Source organism: Electrona antarctica (genome assembly GCF_951216825.1).
Source record: "Electrona antarctica genome assembly, chromosome: 14".
NCBI lineage: Eukaryota > Metazoa > Chordata > Actinopteri > Myctophiformes > Myctophidae > Electrona > Electrona antarctica.
Genome location: NC_136795.1, coordinates 38,915,842 through 38,940,733, shown reverse-complemented (window position 1 = coordinate 38,940,733; position 24,892 = coordinate 38,915,842). Strand labels below are relative to the sequence as shown.

Here is a 24,892-nt window from a genome sequence, read left to right as displayed (position 1 = left end):
ACTGGGCTTAAGAAAACAATAGAAATCAAACTGCAGATGTTGTCGCTTTGTATTAAGCTTGTTTGTACGTTGCATGGTACCTTTTTACGTAATGTGTGTATAGTTAATTGCACTATTTTTATTTTGACTAACTTGGAAGTGCAATAAAAACTATAAATACTGTATTAAAGTCAGCACCATTGTACCATATCTATCCTTGCTACTTTTATTCACATTCAGTCAAAAAAACTAAACAGTTTTGCATAAGATAAGTCGTTGGTGTCATGTGCCGTAAATGGCAGATCTACAAGTACATAAGGCCTCACATCAGTGGCCCGTGAAAGGACACAAACTACTCCATCCCAGCTGAGGAACGCTTGTTCATCTGTCTCCGGTTGGTGAGTGGCAGTTTTGTTATTGGTGTGTTGTTGTTATCATTATTATGTGTCAGAATCAATAACTATTCACTATATTTAGCAGGCCACACGTTGACTGAATTAATCTGGCTTATTACAGCGGCATGAACCCCAAATAATAGTAATAATAATAGTAGCCTAATAGTAGCAGATCATCGTTATCAAGGTTACTACACCCATGAAGTTAAAAACGGAGTGTAACCACTCTGTAGACTAGAGCCTACAATGTGACGTCATTTGAGGTTCGAGGGGGCGGGTACCGTCCTAAAGTCGGCTCTTCGGTGCTACTGAAAATTTCTGACGAGCCGAAATCGTTTCGGCACTACAGCGGTAAAATAGTATGAATCGGCCCTAAGTCATGTCACCTTCAAAGCCCCTGGGAACTCAGGATCCAAGTTCTTCAACTACATCAGGGGGTTTCAACCCTTTTCATTTCAAGGCCCATTATTGATTTGGCATTTGAGCCACGGACCACCATTTGATGAGATTTAGCCTGTCGGACGCCAAGACTAAGAATATTTTGTTGTTTGCACAATGCTATGCTATATTGATGTGGCTACCATAGGAGAGGATCACAATAAGAATGATTCTACATTCTCTAATTGTGTACATTTCTTGTAAATTCACTAATTCAGATGTTTTTTTGCTGCTTTCGCCTTTTTATTTAATATTTTTTATAGAGGGACAGACGGTAGGCTGACAGGAAATGGGGAGAGAGACGGAGGAGTGACATGCAGTGAAGGCCGTCGGGATCGGGAGTCGAGCCCGCTGCACACTGCCAGACTCGGACTACCGGCCAAGGTGCCTGGACCGCTGAGCCACGGCCCAGGCCACTAATTCAGATCTTTAACAATAATTTAACTCTTGAGAGCATAAAATGAATTATCATTTTACGCTCTCAAGAGTTAAAGATTCATAAGGGTCCATTTGGTTACCAACTCTCCATTTAGCGGAGTTGAAAACCGACTGAACTACATCACTGACATTATGATGACATGATCGGAGAAGAACGCACCAAGTCTGACCAGCTCCATGAGTCTGGCAAAGCAGACAAACCCACAACACACATGGCCAAATCTCAATGTTTGAGATTTTGGGGGGGGTAGAGAAAGGATCCATTTATTTTCAAATGTTTACTATGTTTACCAAAATGTTACTGTTTTCCGTTTATTGCATTTCTATGCGTTTCTATTAGGCTTTGTAGCATAGTGGTTCTACAAGAACGCACGTCAGTGCTGGTGCATGCAGTGTGTGTGGTTTCACAAGAGTTACAAGGTTCTATAAATTCGTTGCATTTTGAATACTTGAGTGTATTTAAAAGCAATTACAAAAGGACAGTTAACCCATTTTGGGCGGGAACCCCTTTGTGTTTTAAACATGTTATAATTTAGCTATTGAAAAATAGCAGATCTACAAGCTCATAGCGCGCCACCGAGTGGCGCGCTACGAGCTTGTAGGTCTGCTATTTTTGAAAAATCGTGAAAATATTTATTTCAGAAAACTGGAGGATAAAGAAGGATTTTTTTAAATGTTGAGGTCAGGCCTAAATGGGTCAATTGATAAGGGACAATATCGGTGGCACCCAACTGTATTTGACAGGAGTATTTGTACTGGGGTTTAAGAGTACTTCTGCCAGGAGTGTGAGCCTCTGCCAGATCTGACTGCGAAGTATCTCTGCCAGCAACTCAGTCAGCAAGAGAGGCCATCAGGGTTACGGAGGTCATTGCCTGCTTCTTCTCTGCAGAGGGTGTTTTTCAGGGTGAAATTTGGCCCATGCAGCATAGCTGCCTCTCCCAATGGCCTTCCTGCTTAAAAAGAATGGCTGCTTGAGCAAGAGTTGCTAATTGCCTCGGCATTCCCTAGCGGTAATTGAGCCTCAACTAAGTTGGATGAACAGCTGCAGATCCAGGTGTTGTATAACTTTGCAATATTGTGTTGAACTGCTTATTATAAATGAAACAAGACGGTTATCGTTCTGATAAACATACAATCCACCTTATTAATATAGACGACACTAAAGACGGATTACTAGAAAACATCTTTTATTAATATTTCCAAACAGGTCCAACAAAGAAACATGTAATGCTATTTACAATACATCTGGATAGCTGGAGAGAAGAACGTTTGACTCTTGAAGGTATACATACAGGCACGAGGTTCAAACTTAGTTTCATTTTTGTACATCCCTGTCTGTGCAAATTCCTTCTTTGAACATGGGGTTACACAAATGCAATTTGAATGCTCTTGCAGTTTTGACAATCCAACATGAAATTGTTACAATCATGTAGTAACTGCAATGTACAGCAACGGCGAAGGTGTACAACATGGATATTGTCATGAGCACGGATTGTGTTTGCGCTAACATACTAAGAACACAGCAGCAGAAGACGACACACCATGCCAGCAATGTCCGGAACGTGGGCTTTGTCATGTCACACATTCCGTCCGTCATAATGTAATTACCTGTCAGGATGTGCAGGCTTTACACCACTGTAAACCGACACCGCTAAAACGGAACCACGGAACTCAATAGAAAAATAGACCGGCAAACAAGGCAACGTATACTCTGGCATTGTGTTAAAATGTAATGAGAGGGAAAGGCAAGAGTGTAGCAGATGAAACCATATACCGCTGTTGACCATAAGTAGAGGTTGTATCCAGGCAGAGAAATGGTAGACATTGATGTGTCCCTGTTTTCAGCACAGACTTGAAACCTTACACAGGACTCGCTAACATAGTGCAGGTTTGGGTTTAAGTGGAGCTTGGTTCTTAGTTGAGAGGATTAAGTTACTTTATAATTTGGCTATAATTTGGTTGAATGTTTATGACATTATATCCTACAGTACACCCTCGCATTCAGTGGGATTCATGCTAGAGCAGATTAATTAATGGAACATGGGAGGGTCCAAAAATGTTAACATTTATATACATATCTACTTGAGAGTTCTAAAGATTGTGACTTTACTTAATACAAAGGTAAATATGCTTCTGACAGTGTGTTTTAACAGCAGGCGACAGCCAGATGAATTTTCTGGAAGTGCATTATTTGTCTATGGGACCCGGCGACTACCGCCGATGGCAGGGCGGAGGAACGTCGCCCGAAAAGATCAAAATAATTAATCTTTTCGCCCGATAGCGAGCGATTAGGCGATGTGTCGCCCGCTGTTAAGGCACTGTTAGGCCTCCTGTGTGCCCCAGGAGATGTAGTCGGCTCGCGTGGCTGCTTGGTACTCGTCGATCAGCTGTTGGACCACTTCGCGAGAGTTGTCCAGCTCGTCAAAGTTGTCCTTGAAGATGTCCTCCTTACGGAACTGATCCAGGAAGGCCTCGCGCTTACGCAGTTTGTCGTACTGGCGACACGTTCGTTCAAACAGCTGCGGGAAGGAAGACAACGGAAGCGTGAGTGTCTGTCCTCAAGCACTGCCTCGATATATACGCAAATAACTAGTTGTAACAGAATTAGCCCCTCCCAGTCCCACCCACTCCACGATGGCAAGCGGTCCTTCTCACCCATTGAGAGGCATGTTAAATGACGGGATTTCTCCATATAAATTGATCATTTCAGTAGCAAGAGCTTCAAAATGTCTTCTAAATCTAGTCAACAAGGCAGGCCTGCAGTAAGCTATGCGCTGGACAAATGTGCATGACATTATTTCAATCTAGACATACGTGGTAATGTTAGAGGGAGAACTATCCAACTCAATCAACTTTAACGACCATCCGACAGGAGTTTATGTAATGCACGGTGATTAGTATTATTGCCATCACCTGGGTGGGTCAGTCGTGTAACTTTCCCGACATTAAGCTGTGTATGTGTTCAACAACATCGAAGGGCTAATTGAACGCAACGGGTGTATAGTGAGAGAAACGTCTTGCTTGCACGTACACATGAGATGCTGGTGTGATTGGCCATCATGAGGCCACTGACTCGGTGGGCAGACGGCAGGTATGGGGACTTCTTTGACAAGGCCACCTGGATGCTGGCAGGACCCCAGGGGATGAAACTGGCCAGCTTCCGTTCTCGGATCCGCTGGAGGCTTTTGTGCACCTACAGAAACATGGAGCAGAAATGGGCTTAGTATGAACAATGCAGAACACTAACTGGATATAGAGCTATACAAGGTAATGGAGATTATATAAACCCCTTCTAAAATCTTCAAAGATAACAGATCTACAAGCTCACATGTCAAGTCAAAGCGCTGATGTTTCATCGATCTGCTATTTCTGAAAACAAATTATATTGTTCGCCTACTGTTATCAATGGCATGACGATGGATGCATACCTTTATGCACCTCAAATGTGTTAGTCTAGTTTTAGTCTACTAAAGATTTTAGTTGACTAAATCTACTGTTGATTTAGTTGACTAAAATGTATTTCGGCAGGCCTTGATGGCATCGTATTGGAAGATTTTACACTTGGTTGCATGCTGCAAATAGCCAATCTACAAGCTCACGCTGCGAGCTTGTAGATCGGCTATTTTTTAGCATGCATACAAGCATAAAATGACTTATCTTTTAGTTCTACTGGAACTCTTTTCCACTAGTCTCTCCCTAGCATTTTAGTATAGATTTTATTTGTTGACGTTGTCAAAACTAAACCTATTGACATTGTCAATAGGTTTAGTTTGTCATCGTAGCTGGGTTTTTTTGTTTTTTTTTTGTCAGTGGAAAACGTCAGTCGACTAAAGATTTGTCATAGTTTCGGTCGACGAAATCAACACTATTAATACACGCAGCACATACCTGTGTGGGATCCACCTCTCCCTGGATGATGTTGAGGATGGCGATGTAGCAGTGGTTGGCCTGTCTGTCCCTGCCCGTGGACACCATGACATTCTTGGGTTGCAGAAGCCTTCTCATCACATCTAACACCGTAGTTTTTCTCACACTGGCCACCTGAGAGACAGAGGGGAGAGGAAGGCAAAAAGTTAATAATAATCTTAATATTTGACCGCTCCCGCCATAGTAAATTTGAACGTTTAAAAGGATCTGTGTTCTCTAGCAGGCTATTAGGATGTAAGTAGACAAAATAAAGCTAAGAATAACACATTCCATTCTGTCACTAATAAAAAATGCAGGTATAGATAAATATTTAAAAACTGCACCGCATGCAACACTGCACAATTTCAGATTTTTGCAGTGTGTGTTTTTTAAATATTTTGTTCCGTTAAAATGAACACAACGTACAGATTGGTCAGTGGTGAGTGGAGTGTAGCCCGTCATAAGGAAGTGGAGGCGGGGCGTAGGGATGAGGGAGGCGATCAGACCAATCAGGTCGTTGTTCATGTATCCTGGATAACGCAGGGTGGTTGTGCTGGCAGACATGATGGTGGAAACCTGTATGTAGAACGTTTAAGTTGGGTACAGGAGACAAATTAGGGAAAAAGATGTTGGGCTAGTTAGTTCAATTACATTCATGTCGAGTTGGGGCGTAAGCAATCCACATCCAGTGACGCAACCAAGCTATGCTTTGAAAACTGCACACTGCCGATTTCAGAGGGAAGCTAAAGAAAGATCCAGTCTGACGTGTGAGGAACTTGTAAAACTAGTTCGTAAATCCCTTTTATTTTAGGCATGAGCATGACCTTCCATTTACCTCTCTTCTAAACAGACAGATTTGTTCTTCATCAAATACAGGCATGCTGCAAACTAGTCCCGTTTTAACCCATTTAGAGCGGACGTCGAAATTAAAAGAAAATCTTCTAAATCCTCCAGTTTTCTTTTTTTTTTTGGATATATTTTTATTTCATTTTTCGGATGAAAGGCACAGGTACAGGCATACCAAGAAATTGCACACAAAATATAATTCAAATTATTATTATCAGTGGCTTGCCCCTTGCCTCATTTTTTTAAATCCTACCCCCAAACCCCTGCACCAACCACCGTTGACAAAAAAATAAAAAATAAAAAAAATAAAAGAAAAAATATAGTAATGATAACAATTAAATGCAACATAAACATATATCAAAACAAGTTGTAAATAAAGAACAATAAATTAATCCCTCCCAACCCACCCCGTCATAGGCCTGAAAAGAAAAAGATACGAGCAAGAATGTCAACAAAGACCAAAAAAAAAAATATATATATATATATATATATATATATTATTATACAGATATAATTAGTTATATATGTCATGCTAGTTATACAGTAGAGGTCCTAACTTGATAGAGAATATGGTTCCAGCTATCTATTGTTTGATAATTTGCACCATTCAATCTAGCTGTAGAAAGCTCCATTGTTACAACATCAGTTAATAACTGTTTCCAGTGATTAAAGGGCAGAGAATGTGGAGCTTGCCATCGCAGTGCCAACATTTTTTTTGCAGCGGTACTTCCTGCCAGCCAGAATCGTCTCTGAACAATACTTAAAGTTAAAGAGTCATCATTAAGGAGCAATAATTTAGGACAACAGGGAATATGTTTTTGTAATACTTTAGATAGATAATGAGTTATCTGTTCCCAGAAACTTTTGACTGTAAATCCTCCAGTTTTCTGAAATAAATATTTTCACGACTTTTCAAAAATAGCAGACCTACAAGCTAGTAGCGCGCCACTCGGTGGCGCGCTATGAGCTTGTAGATCTGCTATTTTTCCAATAGCTAAATTACAACAATGTTTAAAACACCAAAAGGGGGTTCCCGCCCAGAATGGCTTAAAAGCCCTGAATGATGAAGTGGTCCGAGGAGTGCCAGTGGTCACGTACCAGCTGGTTGATCTGGGAGAAGGACGGGTTCTGGATGTGCAGCCTGTCTGTGGCGATTCGATTCAGAGCGGTGTTATCCAACACCACCTGACAAAAGACACAGAGGCGAGGAGGGTGAACGTTAAACAAGTGTGGGAAGAAAGAAACGTTGCATTTCTTTCCAACGAACATGAAGAAAGGCAATATGCTGTTGCAATGTAGAAAGACTTGAGCGTGCCTTTGAGTCATCAAGTAGTCAGGGAACCCGACTAAACACAGTATGCTGTTGTTTAGGAGGAGGGGGACATAAGAGGCACACTGTGTGGCTATAACAGGGGGGGGGGGGGGGGTCAAGTCTTGAGCAGATTCTATTAGCTTTCTGCCTAATTCAATCAATATGAGGGCCTTCTGTAAGGCACTGGAGGAAGTAGGTATTGGAGAGGACACGCAGAAAAATTGCTGGTGTTAATTTAACTCCTAAGAGTGGCTAAATGGGACTTCTGGTTCCATTTTTGTACTCTTCCCGAGTCAAATCAACACCGGGATTTTACTGTGCACCGTTTAGCCCAATCGGAAAATCTCTCAGCCCAAGCAAGCAATACCACATCAATCTAAGACTGAGATTCAGTAAGATAGATTTGTAGTGACTTCTGGCACTGTAATTATTTGCTTCCTTGTTACCCTGTTACAGAAGCAGCATATATATATCTCCTGTGTGGAAATGTTGTTAAAAATCAATGGTTCAAATTCACCTAGGGTGAATCTATTATTAGGGCTACTTGCCACACAGTCTGCATTCTGGGTGAGCCTCTTCAGTGTGAGCAGAGAGTTGTAGGGCTGGACGACCACGTCACTCATCTCGTCCTGGTTGGGGAAGACGGAATACGTCTGCACCAGTTTCTTTGGGTACCTGAAGATCACAGAGCGAACGGGGTGGGGGGGGGGGGGGGGGGGTATAGTGTTCACAAAACATGCTAGTTCAATTACAGGGAAAAGGGCACATGGTGAAAAAGATCAACACTTAGAAGAGTTTCAGTTATTGACCCCATATTCACGCGGTGGGTGGGTGTGTGCGTAGTTGCGTACTGACCGGTCATTGAGTTTCTCCAGTAAGTAGGACCCCAAGCCTGAGCCCGTCCCACCGGCGATGGAGTGACACAAGACAAAGCCCTGCCAGGAAAGGACAGAAGGTGACTTAGTACAGTATGTGCAGCTCAATAGGCCTATCGCAATTATTAAATGATTAATAATTAATTAATTATTAAAACAAAATCGTCATCGTTTCCATGTTCCCGCTATTTACCGTGATTTCTAATAAAATAATTAAATGTCAGTAATTTATTTGTATATTTGTCATAATCTGCCCCGTGCAATTTGTGATTAGAGCCTAAAAAAAACAAATTTAAATTGCATTCACAATGTTCAATCATGCCAAACTCACAATTAAATCGTTAATCACAATTATTTGAGTGACAATTAATCGCCAACTTAAATTTGTAATCGTGACAGCCCTATCCAGCTCACTGCTACTGTGAATGCCACGTTCGCGTTTCGCCCTATACTATAACTGCGTGCCCAACGCAAACGTCTGTGTGTGTGGGAGAGCAATTGCCTCCCTCCCTAGGCAGTTGGCAGTTATATAAATGGGAGTGCAGCCCCACCTCACAAATAGGCTCCCTCTCCTGTAATACCTGCCTTCTACACTAGCCCAGCTATTATCACCCGACCTCCAACACGCCACACCCTGCCAACACACACATACACACGAGCACTCCACCTACCTACCGTCCAACCCAGCACACACACACACACACACTAAATAATAATGTGGGGTCATAATGTGAATGAATAACAGAGCTCAGAGCTCCAAGGGGAGGTCTGAATGTTGTTTTATGGGGTGGCTGGCTGTTGAGGAAAGTCTCAGAATAATACCGAGCATAGCTTGGGCTTTACGAGGACATGCGTGAGCACTGAGCAGCACCCGTTTTACATGGACTTTCTACCAAGTTGGTCATTCAATGCTCAAGGAAAACATTTTCTACCAAACCATTATTTTAAGAGGTATTGGAAGTGGGGCGGGCGGGTCTATACTCTATAGGTTAACACCTATCAGTCAAAATAATCTAACCCATTTCTCATTTTTCACCCCGAAGCTGCTCCTTAAAGGCCCAATCCGCACGTCCACACACCATTCTTCCTCTCCATTGTGTGTGTTTATTTGAAACACAAACTCTGCTGTTGAGTGATGCAAGCCATGTTCACACTCAGTCTAACAGAGAATGATTGTCTGCTGGTGAGATTGGTACAAAAACTCTCTCTCTGCTGTTGGAGATGACATGTTATTGTAACATCTGGCCTTTCATGTTTAACAGGCAGTCAGTGTGATGTTCCTTTAATCAACAATATGACACAAAGCATGCCAGCATTATCTCAAATGTTCTGCTTTGCCCCCTTTTTTGCAGGCATCATATGCCAGCTACAGTTCAAAACTGAAAATAAAACAATTAGAAAAACAAAACACTCATTAAGCTACACATTTTAAAATTGCTTCTATTTTCACATAGTTTGCAATGTTTTGTTGTGGCTCTTGCTGTATTGGCAGTATCGATTAATTATACCTGTAAAGTGTAAATGAGGTCAGCCGATTACAGCAATGCTCGTGATTTTACTATCGTGCATCTGTCAGTCTAACATCCCACCTAATGTAAACCTGCTTCTGTAACTCATCATGAATGCAAAAGTAAAAATAAAACTCTGAGCTTGCCTCCAAACTGTCGCTGCCATCCGCCTCCCGGTCAATGATGTCAAAGATGTCTTCGTGGATTTTCTCTCCCTGGAAATTACAGCATTGTTTTTTTTAAATTTAACGTAATTGAATGTGTTAAATTCAAATAAAGCAAAGATGGAACAGTGACTTGTTATGGTGTGACTGATTACTACCTGTGAACCCACTGGCCCAGTTGTTCCCTGGGATCACTAACCTGTGAGTACCCACTGGCCCAGTTGTTGCCTGGGATCACTAACCTGTGAGTACCCACTGGCCCAGTTGTTGCCTGCTCCTCCACCGTGCTCAGACAGGTAGATGTTCTCTGGGTTGTACAGGTTGGCGTACGGGGAGTTGAGGATGGAGTGGATGACCCTGGGCTCCAGGTCCAGGAGGACAGCCCGGGGGATGTAGTGTTCGTCATCCGCCTAGTGCGGTTCACACGGGAAGGGAAAGGAGGGAGAGGGCTTTTAGGAGGACGACTAAATATATTTCCAATAGGAATATCCTGAACAATGGGGGTCGTCTTATAATGAGAGTCATCTTATATTCGGTTCAATGCTGTATGTCAGTGGTTACCAAACTTTTCAGGGCGAGACCCAAAAGAGGGATTAGACACTAGTTAGAATAGCAGCTATACAAGCACACAACTTGTCTTAGATGTTTGTTTTAAAATGTATACAATTATTTAAAATATATTATATAATATATATACTTTTTTAATGTAGGAAAAGAAAATGGGATTTTTACTCGAGTCATGACCCATAAAAATTGGTCCGAGTCCCACAAATGGGTCCCAACCCACTGTGTGGGAAACAGTGCTGTAGTGTCTTTTTAACAGCCACCTTACTCCAGTTTACACTGCAACTACTCCATCTAGTGGCTGATGGAGGCACTGCAGTGGAGATGTGGGTCATATACTGTAAATGGATGGATCAATTATTTCCTACTCAGCTTTATTTAAAATTTGACAATGCTTTATAGCAGTGGTTTTCAACTAGTGGTCCAGGGACCACCAGTGGTCCTTGAGGGGGTTCCAGGTGGACCCCAGCTAAATGGAAAAATTGACCATAAAACAAATTGACCCTTTAAGATCTTTAACTCTTGAGAGCATAAAATGAAACCAATCACACTCAAGATTTAAATTATTGTTAAACATCTGCATTACTTAATTTACAAGATGTCTACATAATTAAAGAATGTAGAATTGTTATTTTGATCACTTTTTGCCTGTTTTCTCTCTTATGGTTCAACATCAATACAACATGGAATTTTGGACAAAATCTTATCCACCGACAAATTATTTTTTAGTCTTGGGTCTGAGAGGCTAAATGTCATCAAATGGTGGTCCGTGGCTCAAATGCTGAATACATAATGGACCTTGATGTGAAAAAGGTTGGAAAACCCCTAGTTTATAACAACATAAGCTCCAGCTGGATGAGAACAACAGGATCCTGTCATTCATTACCTGATAGAAGAACACGTCCTTTCTGTCGTTCCCTTCGGTTGCAAACTCCTCCACGATCCCCTCCGGACTGATGCCGTGTTCCGCACATAGCTGCTTCCAGAACTCGAACCCAACTGGAACACGAAAAATAGATGGGAGGTCAGTCACGTTAACAACATGTCATGAACTACAGAAACATGGCCGTTTGCCTCCATCAAAGTTTGCTGGACTCAACAAAGTCCACAATCACACCAGAAGGAGTTCAACAAACCACGTGCAACCCAGATTCGGCTCAAAGGGGTTCAATTAATTTCGCTCCTATGCCAATAAAACGTGGAACACCCTACCAGCGGCCGTTAAGAAATGTGAATTTATTTTTTCTAAATGTAGTCGGTTAAATTAAGTCTCATATCTGTATGCAAATTACATTCTGCACATAATTCTAATCTACATTCATTCAAACGACGTAATACGTCTACGAGAGTCTAAATCTTGGGCTGATCAATATTCAATGTTTCACATTTGGATCTATTATATTAAGGAGTGGGACATCCGATCCATCCACACACCAGCTAACACACCTAGCCCGTCTCCGGACCCCCCGGGTTGAGCTCCTTTGGACCCCTACCACGTAGGGTCCGGTATCACCGGCTTCAAGCGACATGGGATGCAATCTGATTTACCCTGACTTAGCCCTGTGCTGCGCTGTGGGTGTTACGCTGACATATTCCAAACGAAGCATATGAACGCTATAGGAGACAACGAACCATCTGACCCCCCCGCGAACGGCTCAGAAGCCGTTAAGTATTTTTAATGTTTGTACGACCGTTTTGGCAGCTACCTGCGACAGAGGCAGGAACGCGCAGATAGCCAGTTCCGGCGCTCTGTCGCAGGTGATGGAGGCGGTACAATAGGATGTCAATAAGGAAGTCAAGGAAGGAAGGAAGAGAGCTGCCAAAACGGTCGTACAAACATTAAAAATACTTAACGGCTTCTGAGCCGTTCGCGGGGGGGGGGTCAGATGGTTCGTTGTCTCCTATAGCGTTCATATGCTTCGTTTGGAATATGTCAGCGTGACACCCACAGCGCAGCACAGGGCTAAGTCAGGGTAAATCAGATTGCATCCCATGACGCTTGAAGCCGGTGATACCGGACCCTACGTGGTAGGGGTCCAAAGGAGCTCAACCCGGGGGGTCCGGAGAGGGGCTACTAACACACCGTGACTTCATTCACCATCACTCAGTTCAACATAATGGCAGGTGGTCCCCAGCTAAATGATGGAGAGTTGGTAACCAAATGGACCCGTAAAATTGTTAAACATCTGCATTACTTAAGTTAATTTACAATTGATTGATTGATTGAAGAATTTATTAACAAGACGTCTACACAATTAGTAGCTCTGGTCCATAGCCCTGACCTAATGCCCTTTGCTGCCGTTGCAGCTATGGACCAGAGCTACTGTGTAGAATAATTGTTATTTTGATCAACGGTTGCCACTTTGCCTGTTGTGTCTCCTAGCATGGACGTCACATGTGTGATGTGTACATATTATTTAGTTTAGTTTTGGGTCTGCAAGGCTAAAAATCTCATCAAGTGGTGGTCCGTGGCTCAAATGCAGAATTAATTAATAATGGGCCTTGATATGAAAAGGGTCGAAAACCACTGTACTAATAGCTGACAGTTTGAGGGCTGTACTGTATGTATCCAGCTGATCAAAATACAACACATCTTTAGCCCATGCAGTTAGCTACATCCACTCACTCTAGTCTACACATACACAATAGCCAGTTGGCTAGCACCAGGCTAGCATGGAAAGATCCATGGTATGGTATATAAAACATACTTTGATTTCCACATTGTCCTAGTTGGAGAGTGATGATTTCTCGCGGCATGGTCCTTCCTCTCCTCTTCGTATGGGTGTTGTTTAGCTAGCCAGCTAGCTACAGTACAAACAAAACAGTCAGATGCAGAGAGAGATGTTGTTGTCAGTCAGTCCGCTGCAACCCAGCTCCTTCCCGCTGGAAACACAACACAGCAGTTCACGACGTGGTTGCGTTCCAGCTCACACTCACTGTGTTGAGAGACTGCGTCGTTTTTTAATTTAACAGGTTCACAATCACCACCCGAAAAGTAAAGCAAATTTGTATTTGTGGAACATAATAAACGTTTGAGTATTTTGAATTCATTATATTAAAAAAAATCTGTTTGCATGTGTGTTATTTTTTAATTACCCTTTAATATTTATTTTACATTTGGAATATAACAATATCCCTACCTATATGTGTGTTCGGTCTGTAATTAATACTAGAATACTACTATTTTTGTACATCATATGTATTATTATCATTATTACAAATTATTAATTTATTAAATATAATTTCATAATCGAGGTTCTCTGGAACGTCTCCATCACAGGGGCGCGCCGCTGCGCAGGAAGCACGAGCGCCGCACTGACGTGGACTCTGATTGGACGAGCGCGATCCCCTCACGTGAAGTCACGTGCTTCCAGCCTAGCCTACCGTGTTCGAGTAAAACAAAAACAGGTGACGCCATATTTGTGAAGAAGACATTAAAGATAGGCTACGACGTTATTCTTTCTGCCAAAATGTCAGAAGAATAGCCATGATATAACAACAAGTCAGGGTCAGATGTTGTTGTTGCGTCTCTTTCCTTGTCCTTCCCTGTGATGGTCTGACACCGAGTAGCGTGTCTGACAGTTTAGCTGCTACTACTAGCCTAGGCTGGCCCGGCGTTTGCACACGGTTGCTAACGTTAGCTTAGGTTGCTAAGCTAACGTTAGCTAGCAACCGTCCTGAGTCCGTGGTGTCATAGCGAGCTGTACCTGTTCGGTGAGTGACTAACGGTCTATTTGCAGCAGGCGCCTTGAATCAATATGCTGCACGCCAAGAAGATGGAGGAAGACGCCGCCACCAAGCAGCAGCAGCAGGGCTCTAGCACTAGTAGCGTCGGCCTGAGGAGTCGCCCCGGCTCCAGCGAGAGAGACGGCCAGGTGCGGGCTGTCAAAGCCGCCCTCCAGGCGAGGCTGGGTCCCTACGAGCGGCTGCTCACCTACCTGCAGTCCGTGCTGGTGTGGGAGAGACCCGTCCAGTGTGGTCTAACGTACATGGCGGTCAACGTTGTGTTCTGGTGAGTGGTGCTTTTATCTGTTTGTTTTGTTTTTTGCACATTAAACACAGAGTGTACAAATAGATTCACTATAACACTAACACTGTGGGGATTTGACTGCGTCTACTGTTGTTGAATCTAGGTTGTATATAGACAACCCAGATTCAGACAACACGGGATGGACAATGGATGCGTTTGGCCGTTATAATGCGATGCTTGAGCACAATACAAGCATGTCACCTGTCAATTCAAGACAAGACAGATGGCTCTCGCTAGAGTGGCTATTTATGGAGTGACATAAAGTGCCTCTGTATCTAGGGCCCCGACCAGAGGGCTGTACACAACACCCCTAACCTAAATGCGGTGTTTGACATGTGGCTTAACGATCAAAACACAAATGAGCAAACACCAGCTGAGTTTGGCATTGAGACCACAAATTGACAGGAAAAATCAACAATATTAATAATTATTACATTGTAATGATATCATGGCATGCTGTGTTTATGTGCCTAGCTTCCCATTGGGTCTCTAAAAATGCTGAACACAGTTGTCATACAGTAAAGTAAAGAATAAAGTAGTTTAATGTTGCCCTGTGACATAAATCACTTGACCTGCAGCCTGGAGGGACAGGGAGGCCTGCTCTTCCAGTTCAGGAATCCACCCTTTATTTGATTAGACCACTGGGCATATTAGGCACTCTACTGTTTGTCTCTCTCTCTCTCTCTCTCTCTCTCTCTCTCTCTCTCTCTCTCTCTCTCTCTCTCTCTCTCTCTCTCGCTCGCTCGCTCGCTCCCCCTCCCTCCCTCCCTCCCTCCCCTGGTTACTTGTGCGTCGGTGAACATTAGTTTCAGCCCAGGATTGATACAGTATCCCAAAGAAAATGCATGGAATGACAGGGAATGGAAAATCGTATGCATTATGAGGAAGGGTAAGGAATAATGGGTACCGTATCTCAGCCTTCCCATCCATCAACAGAACTTGTGGCCTTGATTAAACAACTGGGAGATCCAAATCATCCAATAGGATATTGTCTTATTGTCTTACTTAAGGATATATATATATATATATATATATATATATATATGAGAGAGAAAGAGAGAGACATTTTATTTAAAGGATAAGCCCTTTGAGATGCATCATCTCGTTTTCGAGGGGGTCCGCGGGCGCAACACATAGACAAAACAATACATCAAACATTCAACAAACATAGCAATAAACTTAACTACATCAACAATTACATACACACTCTGAACTATTTTGAACACATGGGCCCAATTCTGCTGAGAAATTTGCTAGTTTTCTTTTTATTAGGGTTTGCTTCCTATCTCGCTTAACCACTAGTTATTTGATTGATCTTTTTATAATTCTGGTGAGATGACTGAATCATGTTACTCTGTTGTGGTGGTTAAATTGTGAAGCCGCCCGTGACGTGTGTTCTTACAGAGGTACAGTGGTGCCATAGAGTCTGATACTGTAAGTCTCACAGGGCATATGTTATTCCTTCCTCCTAATACTAAAGCACTCCAGCCAGTGAATGTGAATAACTTTCTCCCAGAGCTAGAAACCAAAGAACAAACCACTCCTCCTGTGATCTCTGAGCTGCTTCCTGATCTTCAAACTACGAGCTCACAACGCGTTGTGCTCTTAGATGGAATAGTGTCGGTGTGACAAGGCTGTGCATGCAACAGAGTATATTTAATGACTGGATGGTGTGCTGACAATCTCTTAGGAGGAAACAGGAAAGCTTATTATACTTAAAAATATATCAAATTGCAGTAGGTTTGCTTTGCTTTCCCTAAAAACAATTATCACATGGGTTCACTTTATAAGCCTAAGGTTATCACATGCTATTGGTTCATTTATATTATCCCTATTTCTTAGTGATTGGGGATGACTATAAGTTGATAAATACTTAAATAATTTGTAAAGACATTGTATAACATTGAATTACTGACTAGCAGGGTTATTCCCTCCTTTAAAGTGGTGTGCTGTAAGCTAGTTTTTTATTCCTAGGATAGCTCAGGTTTAGGAGCGCTCGTTTTACCCCTCCGCCACATCTTTTACTACCGCGGATTTTTTAATAGTTTTTGGATTAAGGTTGGTGAGGGGTACGTTAATAGTTTTTGGATTAAGGTTGGTGAGGGGTGCGTTGCTCCCCTGCTTGCGGTTATGTTTAGGTTAGAGTTAGAGATAGGGTTAGTACTAGTCATAGAGTACTAGTAGGCATAAACACTTGTGTGCGGTCCAAAACACAGCCCAGCGCTTCCTACTCCACTGACAACCAATCACAGCGCTCCAAATTCCCTCCCATCATAGGAATAAAAAACTCGCGTACTGTAACAGGGGCAGCCCAAGTCTTGTAATGTATATTTGCTGCAGTGCTAAAGTACAGTGCTCATAGCTGTGGAAGTCGAAGGGCAACAGTTTATGGAACAATGACTGTGCAAATGTACAGTGTATATGGTCAAAACATTGTCTGCAGACTCTGGATCACTATTCATTTTAATTGAATTAAGGAATAAACCTGATCTTAAGTTAAATAGGTTCTGAATAACATCACGAGACATCCCAGTGACTCAGCCGACCACATAAACAGCAATGACCATGACTCGATTCCGGCCTTCTACGGTACGACACGGGTCGATGTTATTGATTGATTGATTTATTGCCATTATTTAGAAGTGACACTGACTGTTGTGCGACATTGTAGTACAAATTATAAAATCAGGCTTAAAGATCGAGTCATTGATCTTATAAAAAAATAATTTATATTAAATGTGCTATTCGATTAATAGAAACGGTAATCAATAGAACAATGCTAAGAAAATAACCGACAGTTGCAGTTGCAGCCCTAATTCAATTTCACTTTACCCTCGAATCATCATCCATTGTCAACTTTTAGTCTCTAGCTGAACATTGTACTAAAACGGTTACTATGCTTTGGTAGCACACACCTCATGCTCACAGTTGTGTTCTCTCTTTGTGTCATAGGTTCTTTGCTTTGACCTCGTTTCGCCTGCTCTTCCTGGTGGCCTCTGGACTGTTATTTGTTGTCTGTGTGGATACCTGGAAGAATAAGATCTGGCCTCAAATCAGAGGTATCTATCTGGGGGATCTCTCTCTTTGTAGTTCATCTGTATTCTTAAGTCTAATCTACTTCAACAGTGTCACTCTCGAATATAACCGATTTGTAAGAGAAACGTTGCTTATAAATCAGTTATTTTCATTCAGTGACATTGTTGTGCAACAAAGACTTTAGGGGCTCTGCTCTGATTCTGTCTGTGTCCTTACCTTCCCTGCAGAGTCCAATGGCCCTCTTTAATTATACCATAGCTCTAATTAATCTGAAAAAGTTCATGGCTCTTAAAGGACCACTTCACCACTTTTCAACCTATCTTCATATAATAGGTCCTCACTAATAATCATGAAAAAATGGCGCAATTTCTTTTCTACTCGGCCTGTGTTTCATAAGAGGGCTGTGGTCAGTCATCGATGGGGAATACAAGCTAATAAAAACGGCAGGCTTTCTAGTCCTGAAAAGTTGCAATGCGAAAATGGAAGCCATCGTTCTCACGGTAATGAAAATCTAAACATTTTTGTAAAAAAAATCTTGTTTAAAAAATAATCTGCCTAATGATGATGTCACTGGAAGACGGTTTCTAAACTGCCCACAGCCCTCCTATGAGACACAGACTGAGTAGAAAAAAACCGTGCCATTTTATCATGATTATTAGTGAGGACCTATTGAAGAAGATAGGTTGAAAAGTGGTGAAGTGGTCCTTGCAGACTCAGTGGGCGGATTTTTAAACGGTGGAAAAGTGCAGCTGAAAAGCGCAGCAGTGTGCAGAGACCTTTATTCCACTCTCCTTTCCTTTGTGTGAAATGTAATTGCTTAAAGATTAATTCTGCTGTGAAAGCCCTGTCTGGACATTGCAAGTGCTATTCATTATACCAGACACAATTGATGCTCCTTTTAAATCTTCATAGCCCCTTAAATCTTTACTGATAACTACAGTATGATCATGTACAGAACAGATATCCACTAAATATATGCTACATGAAAATGAGAACATTGGTAAAAGATGTGTATTGTACACTTTGTTTGTGGTTTTATAATAATATCATGGATATTCTCTCTCGTTCCACAGTCACAAAACTGGACGAATCAGAAAATGAAGGGTATGTTCCTGTGACTATGGTATAGTATGTACTGTAACCAGCAGCCGCTGAGAGATGATTATGATGATTAGTAACATGTTCTGTCTGTCTAGTTGGGGCCTGGTGCAGCCTGGGGTTCTGAGTGTGCCTGAACTGTGCCACCACATTGCTGAGACCTGGGTCACTGGAACAGCCCTCATGTCCAGAATGGCGCTGTACAAAGGACTTAATCCAGGCAAGGTAAAGAGAACACAAACTACCTAGTGCCGTCGCACACAACGATGGTGTTTATTTTACCTGGCGCAAAGTAGCAACATTAACTTTAACAATTTAATGGTTTAAGTGACACTTGCTGACTTTGTTGTGCGTGCTTGTGCTTCGTGGTGTCAGTTTTGCCTCATGAGCTGTGGAGTCCTCACCTTTCTGGCCATGATTGGACGCTATATTCCTGGATTGGTGCTGTCCTACTCTGCTGGTGAGTCCGGTTGTATGTTGGTCCCCAGACTACAAAGCCCAGCCCCATTCAGAGGGCGTAATTGGCAGGGAACACACAGCCTAGTTGCCAGTGTTAAAAATGCATGGGAAGGGAAACCAGATCTGGGGAGCCTTAGCAGCGAGCAGAGCCTAGTCTGTGTGGTGATTAATGCCACGAAGGGAGGGAGCTACCTAGTTGGTTAAGGAGGTCAAGCTGAGAAAGAGCTAATCTCCTAACCTCTAACACTAGTGTAGACCGGAGAGAGTCTTTGAAGGCCGTCTAGTACACACTCAATCATGTCACAAACAATCCAATGTAGTCTGTGCATGTTAACCGTGTCTATGTGTCAGTTAATATTCACGTGTTTTGAAAGGATATAATACCTAGAATTGTAGGTTTGTGTAAATGGGCCAAGGAGAGTAGCAATTTGACAGTTTTTGTTTGCACTATAGTAGATCACAAATGGATGCATTGTGCATTGCATCCCTTATGCAAAAACTAAAGAGGGAGTTATCCTGTCTATTCTTCTCCCCTCTCTCTCCCTACCAGTGTTGGCGGTTCTCTTGGCACCATTAGCAGCCTATCATCGAGTTTTGCAGCATGTGTGTGTGAAGCTGGAGCCAGTCCTGCAGCGGCTGGACTTCAGCGTCCGCGGATTCATGATGTCAAAGCCTATGGACAATCAGTGTAAGTAGTACAGTTTTACAAGCATCATTAAGTCGAACTCCAAACACAAATTTCCAAGCTATATTTGTCATATACAGTTGGAGGCCATCGATATTGTCCTTTTCTTTTTGCTGAGGTTTGCGTGATCTGCGCAAAAGGACAGTTAACCCATTTTGGGCGGGAACCCCTTTTGGTGTTTTAAACTATGTTATAATTTAGCTATTGAAAAATAGCAGATCTACAAGCTCATAGCGCGCCACCGAGTGGCGCGCTACGAGCTTGTAGGTCTGCTATTTTTGAAAAATCGTGAAAATATTTATTTCAGAAAACTGGAGGATTTAGAAGGATTTTTTAAAATGTTGAGGTCAGGCCTAAATGGGTCAAATGATAAGGGACAATATCGGTGGCACCCAACTGTATATGTTATATGTCATATGAGCAGTAGGCTATTTCGGTTGTGCACCTTAATGTCAGAGATTCAGAGCAGTACAGTAATATCTATGAACTTTGGTCTGACTCTGCATATATGTCTGTGTACTCTGCAGTCCTGCGTAAGCCTATCCACGGCGCAGCCTCGGGTGAAGCAAGTGACAGCGAGGAGGAGCTGGCTGCGTTCTGCCCCACAGTAATTTATATGTTCTATTTCAAATGCTGTTTGAAATAGAAATGTTCTGCGCTTTACATTAGCTTGTACAGTTGATGTTGTTGTTATAAGTGGCCGTGTGGTCCATGTAAAATGGAACGCACTAGACTTCTACACTTAAAGATCGCTACTATTAAAGGACCACTTCACCACTTTTCAACATCTCTTCATATAATTGGTCCTCACTAATGTTCATGATAAAACACCACCATTTTTTCCCTACTCAGTCTGTGTCTCATAGGAGGGCTTTTGGCAGTTCGGACACCCGTCCACCAGTGACATCATCATTAGGCAGATTTTTTAAAAACAAGATTTGTTTTAAAATATATTTAGATTTTTATTATCGTGAGAACGATGGCTTCAACTTTTGCATTGCAACTTTTCAGGAAAAGAAAGCCTGCCGTTTCTATTGGCTTGGATTCACCATCGATGATGTCACTGGTGGACGGGTTTCTGAACTGCCCACAGCCAAAAAATTGTTTTTGCGATTATGTTCTGCATAATATCACTACAAGTCATTGAAAATAACGTGCTTTTTCCTGTGCAGTATGGCCTAACATCTGTGAGACTGCATAATGAAATGTATTGAAAACGTATCGATCTTATCTTTTTCTAGTTTGATGACGATGTTGTGGCAAAGGAACTTGCGCTGACTGATTCTGAGCACTCTGATGCGGAGGCGTCTTACACTGAAAATTGCACCTTCAACCTGTCCCGTGGCCAGACACCTCTCACAGAGGGTTCTGAAGGTGAGCGCCCAGTCACTGGAGATGTAGAGGTGGCCTTTAATTTAGTCAGTGACGCTTTCAGTAAATATTATCTTGTCTTACAGTATGTCTGCTCTGTTTCCCCATCATCATCATCAGATCTAGACAGGCACAGTGACCCCGAGGAGTCCTTTGCACAGGATCTTCCAGACTTCCCCTCTATAAACCCAGATGCCACTTTGATGGACGATGACGATGACACCAGCATTGGGCTGCCCAGCCTGGGCATGTCTGGGCGGGCTGGTGGTCCCCGGGGGGGTTCAGTGCTGGATGTGGATCACCTGGACTCGGACCAGGACGACCTGGACGCAGAGCTGTCCCTCAGCGGCCTGCCGCCCGCCTCTGACTTCGCAGGTGACTTCGCAGGTGACCTAGCAGGAGTCATCGCCAGCAACATGATCCAAGCGGCGCTGGCCGGGGCGTTGCAGCCGCGACCCCGACGTAGGGAGAGAGAGAGGCCCCCGCAGGGGACCCAACAACGAAGCTACCGCAAGCAGTCCAGCTCCGAGCTGGACACAGACTTGGACGGAGAGGACTTTGAAATGCTGGATCAGTCTGAACTGAACCAGATGGATCCCTTAGCAGGGGGTAACAGCAGGCGGGGGGAGGGCCAGGGGTTCTTGTCCAACTTGTTGGGGAAACCACAGTGAGGTGTCCTGGTGTGTATGCGTGTGTCTTTAGCCCAATTCCAATACCTAAATATCTCTGCCACTCGCTCACTCACACTCTTTGAAGATATGTGACAACATGACAGCCATCAACACCACCAACATCAACTTGTGGGACCCAAAGAGTCTGGAGATCCGTACTTTGGCTGTAGAAATGGCGGACAATGTCTGTGTCCGAATGTAAATCGTTGCAGTTTGTTTATCAGCAGAGTTCAACCTAGGCAGGTAACCAGTTTTACCATAACACGCCATGCTGGAGTGTGACTGAGCGAGTGGCTGAGATTTTGGGTATTGGAATTTGGCTTTTGTGAGGTTCGTGTGCAAGTGTGTTTGTCTTTGCGTGAGTGCGTCTGTGCGTGCGTGTGTGAGATGTTGTTTGGTTCCAGCAGCCATGCTCCTGATTGTTTCAGTTGATATCACTGTGAAGTACATTTTATTTTAAATCTTCCTCCTATGTTTTAAATGAATTCACCATTATCTAGTAAAACTTTTATTTTTTTAGGCTGAGCATTATAACCGCTACAAAAAAAGGTAAGATAAACTTAAAATATTTAAACGAACCAGCATTATTGAGTTATATGCACCTCTGAGTGATAAAGATTCTTCACTGATCACAAGGAAGAGAACGATACATTATCCAGAAACATACAGGGCTATTTAACATGGGACCAAATACTACATTCCTGTTGGTTCACGTTAAATTGTTACAACTTAACACAACCTCCAGCGAAAGATTTGAGCAATATCTCATTGGTCTTACCATTTCGGAACATTTGCTTATTTGTTAGGAATAATCAACTATGTTCAGCATCCCCCTCAATGTCTTTTTTTATGTTTACAAACATTTATTGAAATGCGTTTTCTTTAAATAACCTTTCAAGTGACATTTGGCTGTGGACCATTTGGGGACATTTAAATTCACATCTTTTCAGAACGAATTCAAAAGGCTTGTGTGTAGATGTGAATAGTGTTTGCTGAAGCATGGGTTTGCAGTTTGGACAAAAGTTATTGCGTCGATAAGGTTTAATTTATCTTACTTCCTATTGTTATCCTCTGATCATCCTAAGAAGACATGTTTACGCAATGTATTGCTTTTATGTTCTCCATCCTAAAGAGTAAATGTGACTATCTTATGATACAGATCTCAGAGAAACTTGTAATGTTTTTAAACCATAAAGATATATGATATATAGATGTTAGATGCTCCCTTGCATCTGTCCCTCAAGGTGAGGTGCTTATTTCTGTTTGGAAAAAGGAGGTAAATGTCAGTTTTGTTTTATGCCATGTATGTTCAACCCCCCCCCCCCCCCCCCCCCCCCCCCCCCCCCCCCCAGCAACATCAACCCATTTTGGTTCCCCTTTCTCATTTCAACAAATTGACATGATCCAACCGCGTTGATCATAGAGCTTATTATAAATTACTTATTTATTTCATAAATCTGTGCTGTTTAAGGAAAGATGTTTGCGACAAAATGCAACCATATTCAAACTTAACCGGAGCAAGAATATAAATGATAGGGCCTGCCCTGCTTTATACCGTTTATTTAATTAAAAGATGTTGGTGCTGTAAGTATTATTTAAAAAAAATAAATGGGAATTGCACGTGGTCATTCAAACTCAAATGAGCCACAGCTGTGGTACTGAAATAGCTATCAAACAATCACATGACATGGCAATGTTGACTTCCCTTTTTTCCCCTTTTTTTTTAATAGAAATGGCAAATTGCTCAATTACATTTTCATTTTGTAAAGAAAAGCTGTGGGAGATGGAAGATAGAACTGCTGGAACCAAGGAGTTGCAGGAATTCAAGGAGGTCGCCTTTAAAAATCGTCAAGGGGAAGTTGTTCCGTTTTTAACCACATATTCAACCCTATAGCATCCCTATTCTGCAGCAAACATTCATTGACAATAGCAAAGTGAGCTTGTAAATTGGCTATTTATGGGAAGAGATTTGGTGTAGGGCGGAAAAGAAGGGATTGTATAGAGACCTTGGGGACCCCCAGTCAATTAATTATATAGGGTTGATGTGGTTAAAACGTTTGTATATGATTTGGCTACTCCAGTTCTGATGATGATGTCCACCATCTCTAGCCTGGGAGTCTGGCTTATTAGCCAGGCTACACCATCTCTACATAGAATCATTTCCTCAATATATATATCCAGACAATGTAATGTGCACAGTAGTGTATTTCTTCCTTCGCTGTAATTGTTTTTGATATGTTTTGATGTGGACATCTTATTAAATAGAATGTTTGGAATTAATAGTTTGTGCCGATGTGCCCTTTTTTATAGTAACAATTACATTGTAGATGGGCTATTAAATTAAAATAACTATTTGACCAAAACATGAATTGATATACAGCCTAGTCTGTGTATAAACAACAAGCCTATACATAATTATGGACTGGCCACAAATGAATTTGGTAATGAGCCAATACAATTAATTACATTGTGTGTGAAGGAACATAGCAACAGAAACACAATCACAAACAAACATGGATACATTATGAATCTTTCGTTGTGAAATCGTACCACTGTCTCCGATATTAGCAAACTGTAAATAAAGTACCCAACGGAGAAAAAATACATTCTGCTGCAGGGGGTCAATTTCAGGTTTAAAGGGTAAGACCACTTTTGTAGAGGTTTGGGTTTTGTAGTTACCTTGCCATGATGTAACTCCAAATGTGGACAAGAAATCAAAAATAATTTCTCCAGTGATTAGAAATTGATAATTCAAAATATGCTCCTCATTGACTTACATTGTACGCTGAAACAGCTCTCAAAGTCACTCTTTTAGTACGTAAACAAACACAAACAAAGTTGTTTCAGACAATATAGAGCAACACCAAAACTCATGTGGTTTTATTTCTTCATAAAAATGGTAACTTCCTGTTGATTTTACTATATGAAGATCTGGATCCGGATCCATGGATCCAGTCCGGGTTTTCTTCTGAATAAAAATGGACAAATCAACAGGAAGTTACCATTTTTATGAAGAAATAAAACCACATGAGTTTTGGTGTTGCTCTATATTGTCTGAAACAACTTTGTTTGTGTTTGTTTACGTACTAAAAGAGTGACTTTGAGAGCTGTTTCAGC

General features: G+C 42.1%; 2 protein-coding genes across 3 annotated transcripts; one reads left to right on the top strand and one right to left on the bottom strand.

Moving 5' to 3' along the window:
- Positions 1-2,426: 2,426 nt before the first annotated feature.
- Positions 2,427-13,345, bottom strand: tubg1 (tubulin, gamma 1). Of its 2 annotated transcripts, none has more exons than XM_079520592.1 (11): positions 13,134-13,345; positions 11,312-11,424; positions 10,104-10,271; positions 9,844-9,912; positions 8,170-8,249; positions 7,863-7,989; positions 7,101-7,187; positions 5,583-5,732; positions 5,139-5,291; positions 4,282-4,443; positions 2,427-3,769 (listed from the first exon to the last, which is right to left on the bottom strand). In XM_079520592.1, exons 1-11 carry the CDS (start codon positions 13,180-13,182, stop codon positions 3,572-3,574), a joined length of 1,356 nt encoding a protein of 451 aa, XP_079376718.1. In that variant the 5' UTR covers positions 13,183-13,345; the 3' UTR covers positions 2,427-3,571. The 2 variants fall into 2 exon arrangements, with proteins under 2 accessions (XP_079376718.1, XP_079376719.1); XM_079520593.1 differs by having other exon boundaries at positions 10,061-10,271; positions 13,134-13,161.
- Positions 13,346-13,826: 481 nt separating this feature from the next.
- Positions 13,827-24,055, top strand: retreg3 (reticulophagy regulator family member 3). Its single transcript, XM_079520682.1, has 9 exons — positions 13,827-14,437; positions 17,408-17,514; positions 18,565-18,595; positions 18,688-18,814; positions 18,965-19,049; positions 19,599-19,736; positions 20,261-20,340; positions 20,975-21,107; positions 21,225-24,055. The coding sequence occupies exons 1-9, from the start codon at positions 14,184-14,186 to the stop codon at positions 21,773-21,775; spliced, it is 1,506 nt and encodes a 501-aa protein (XP_079376808.1). The 5' UTR covers positions 13,827-14,183; the 3' UTR covers positions 21,776-24,055.
- Positions 24,056-24,892: the final 837 nt, after the last annotated feature.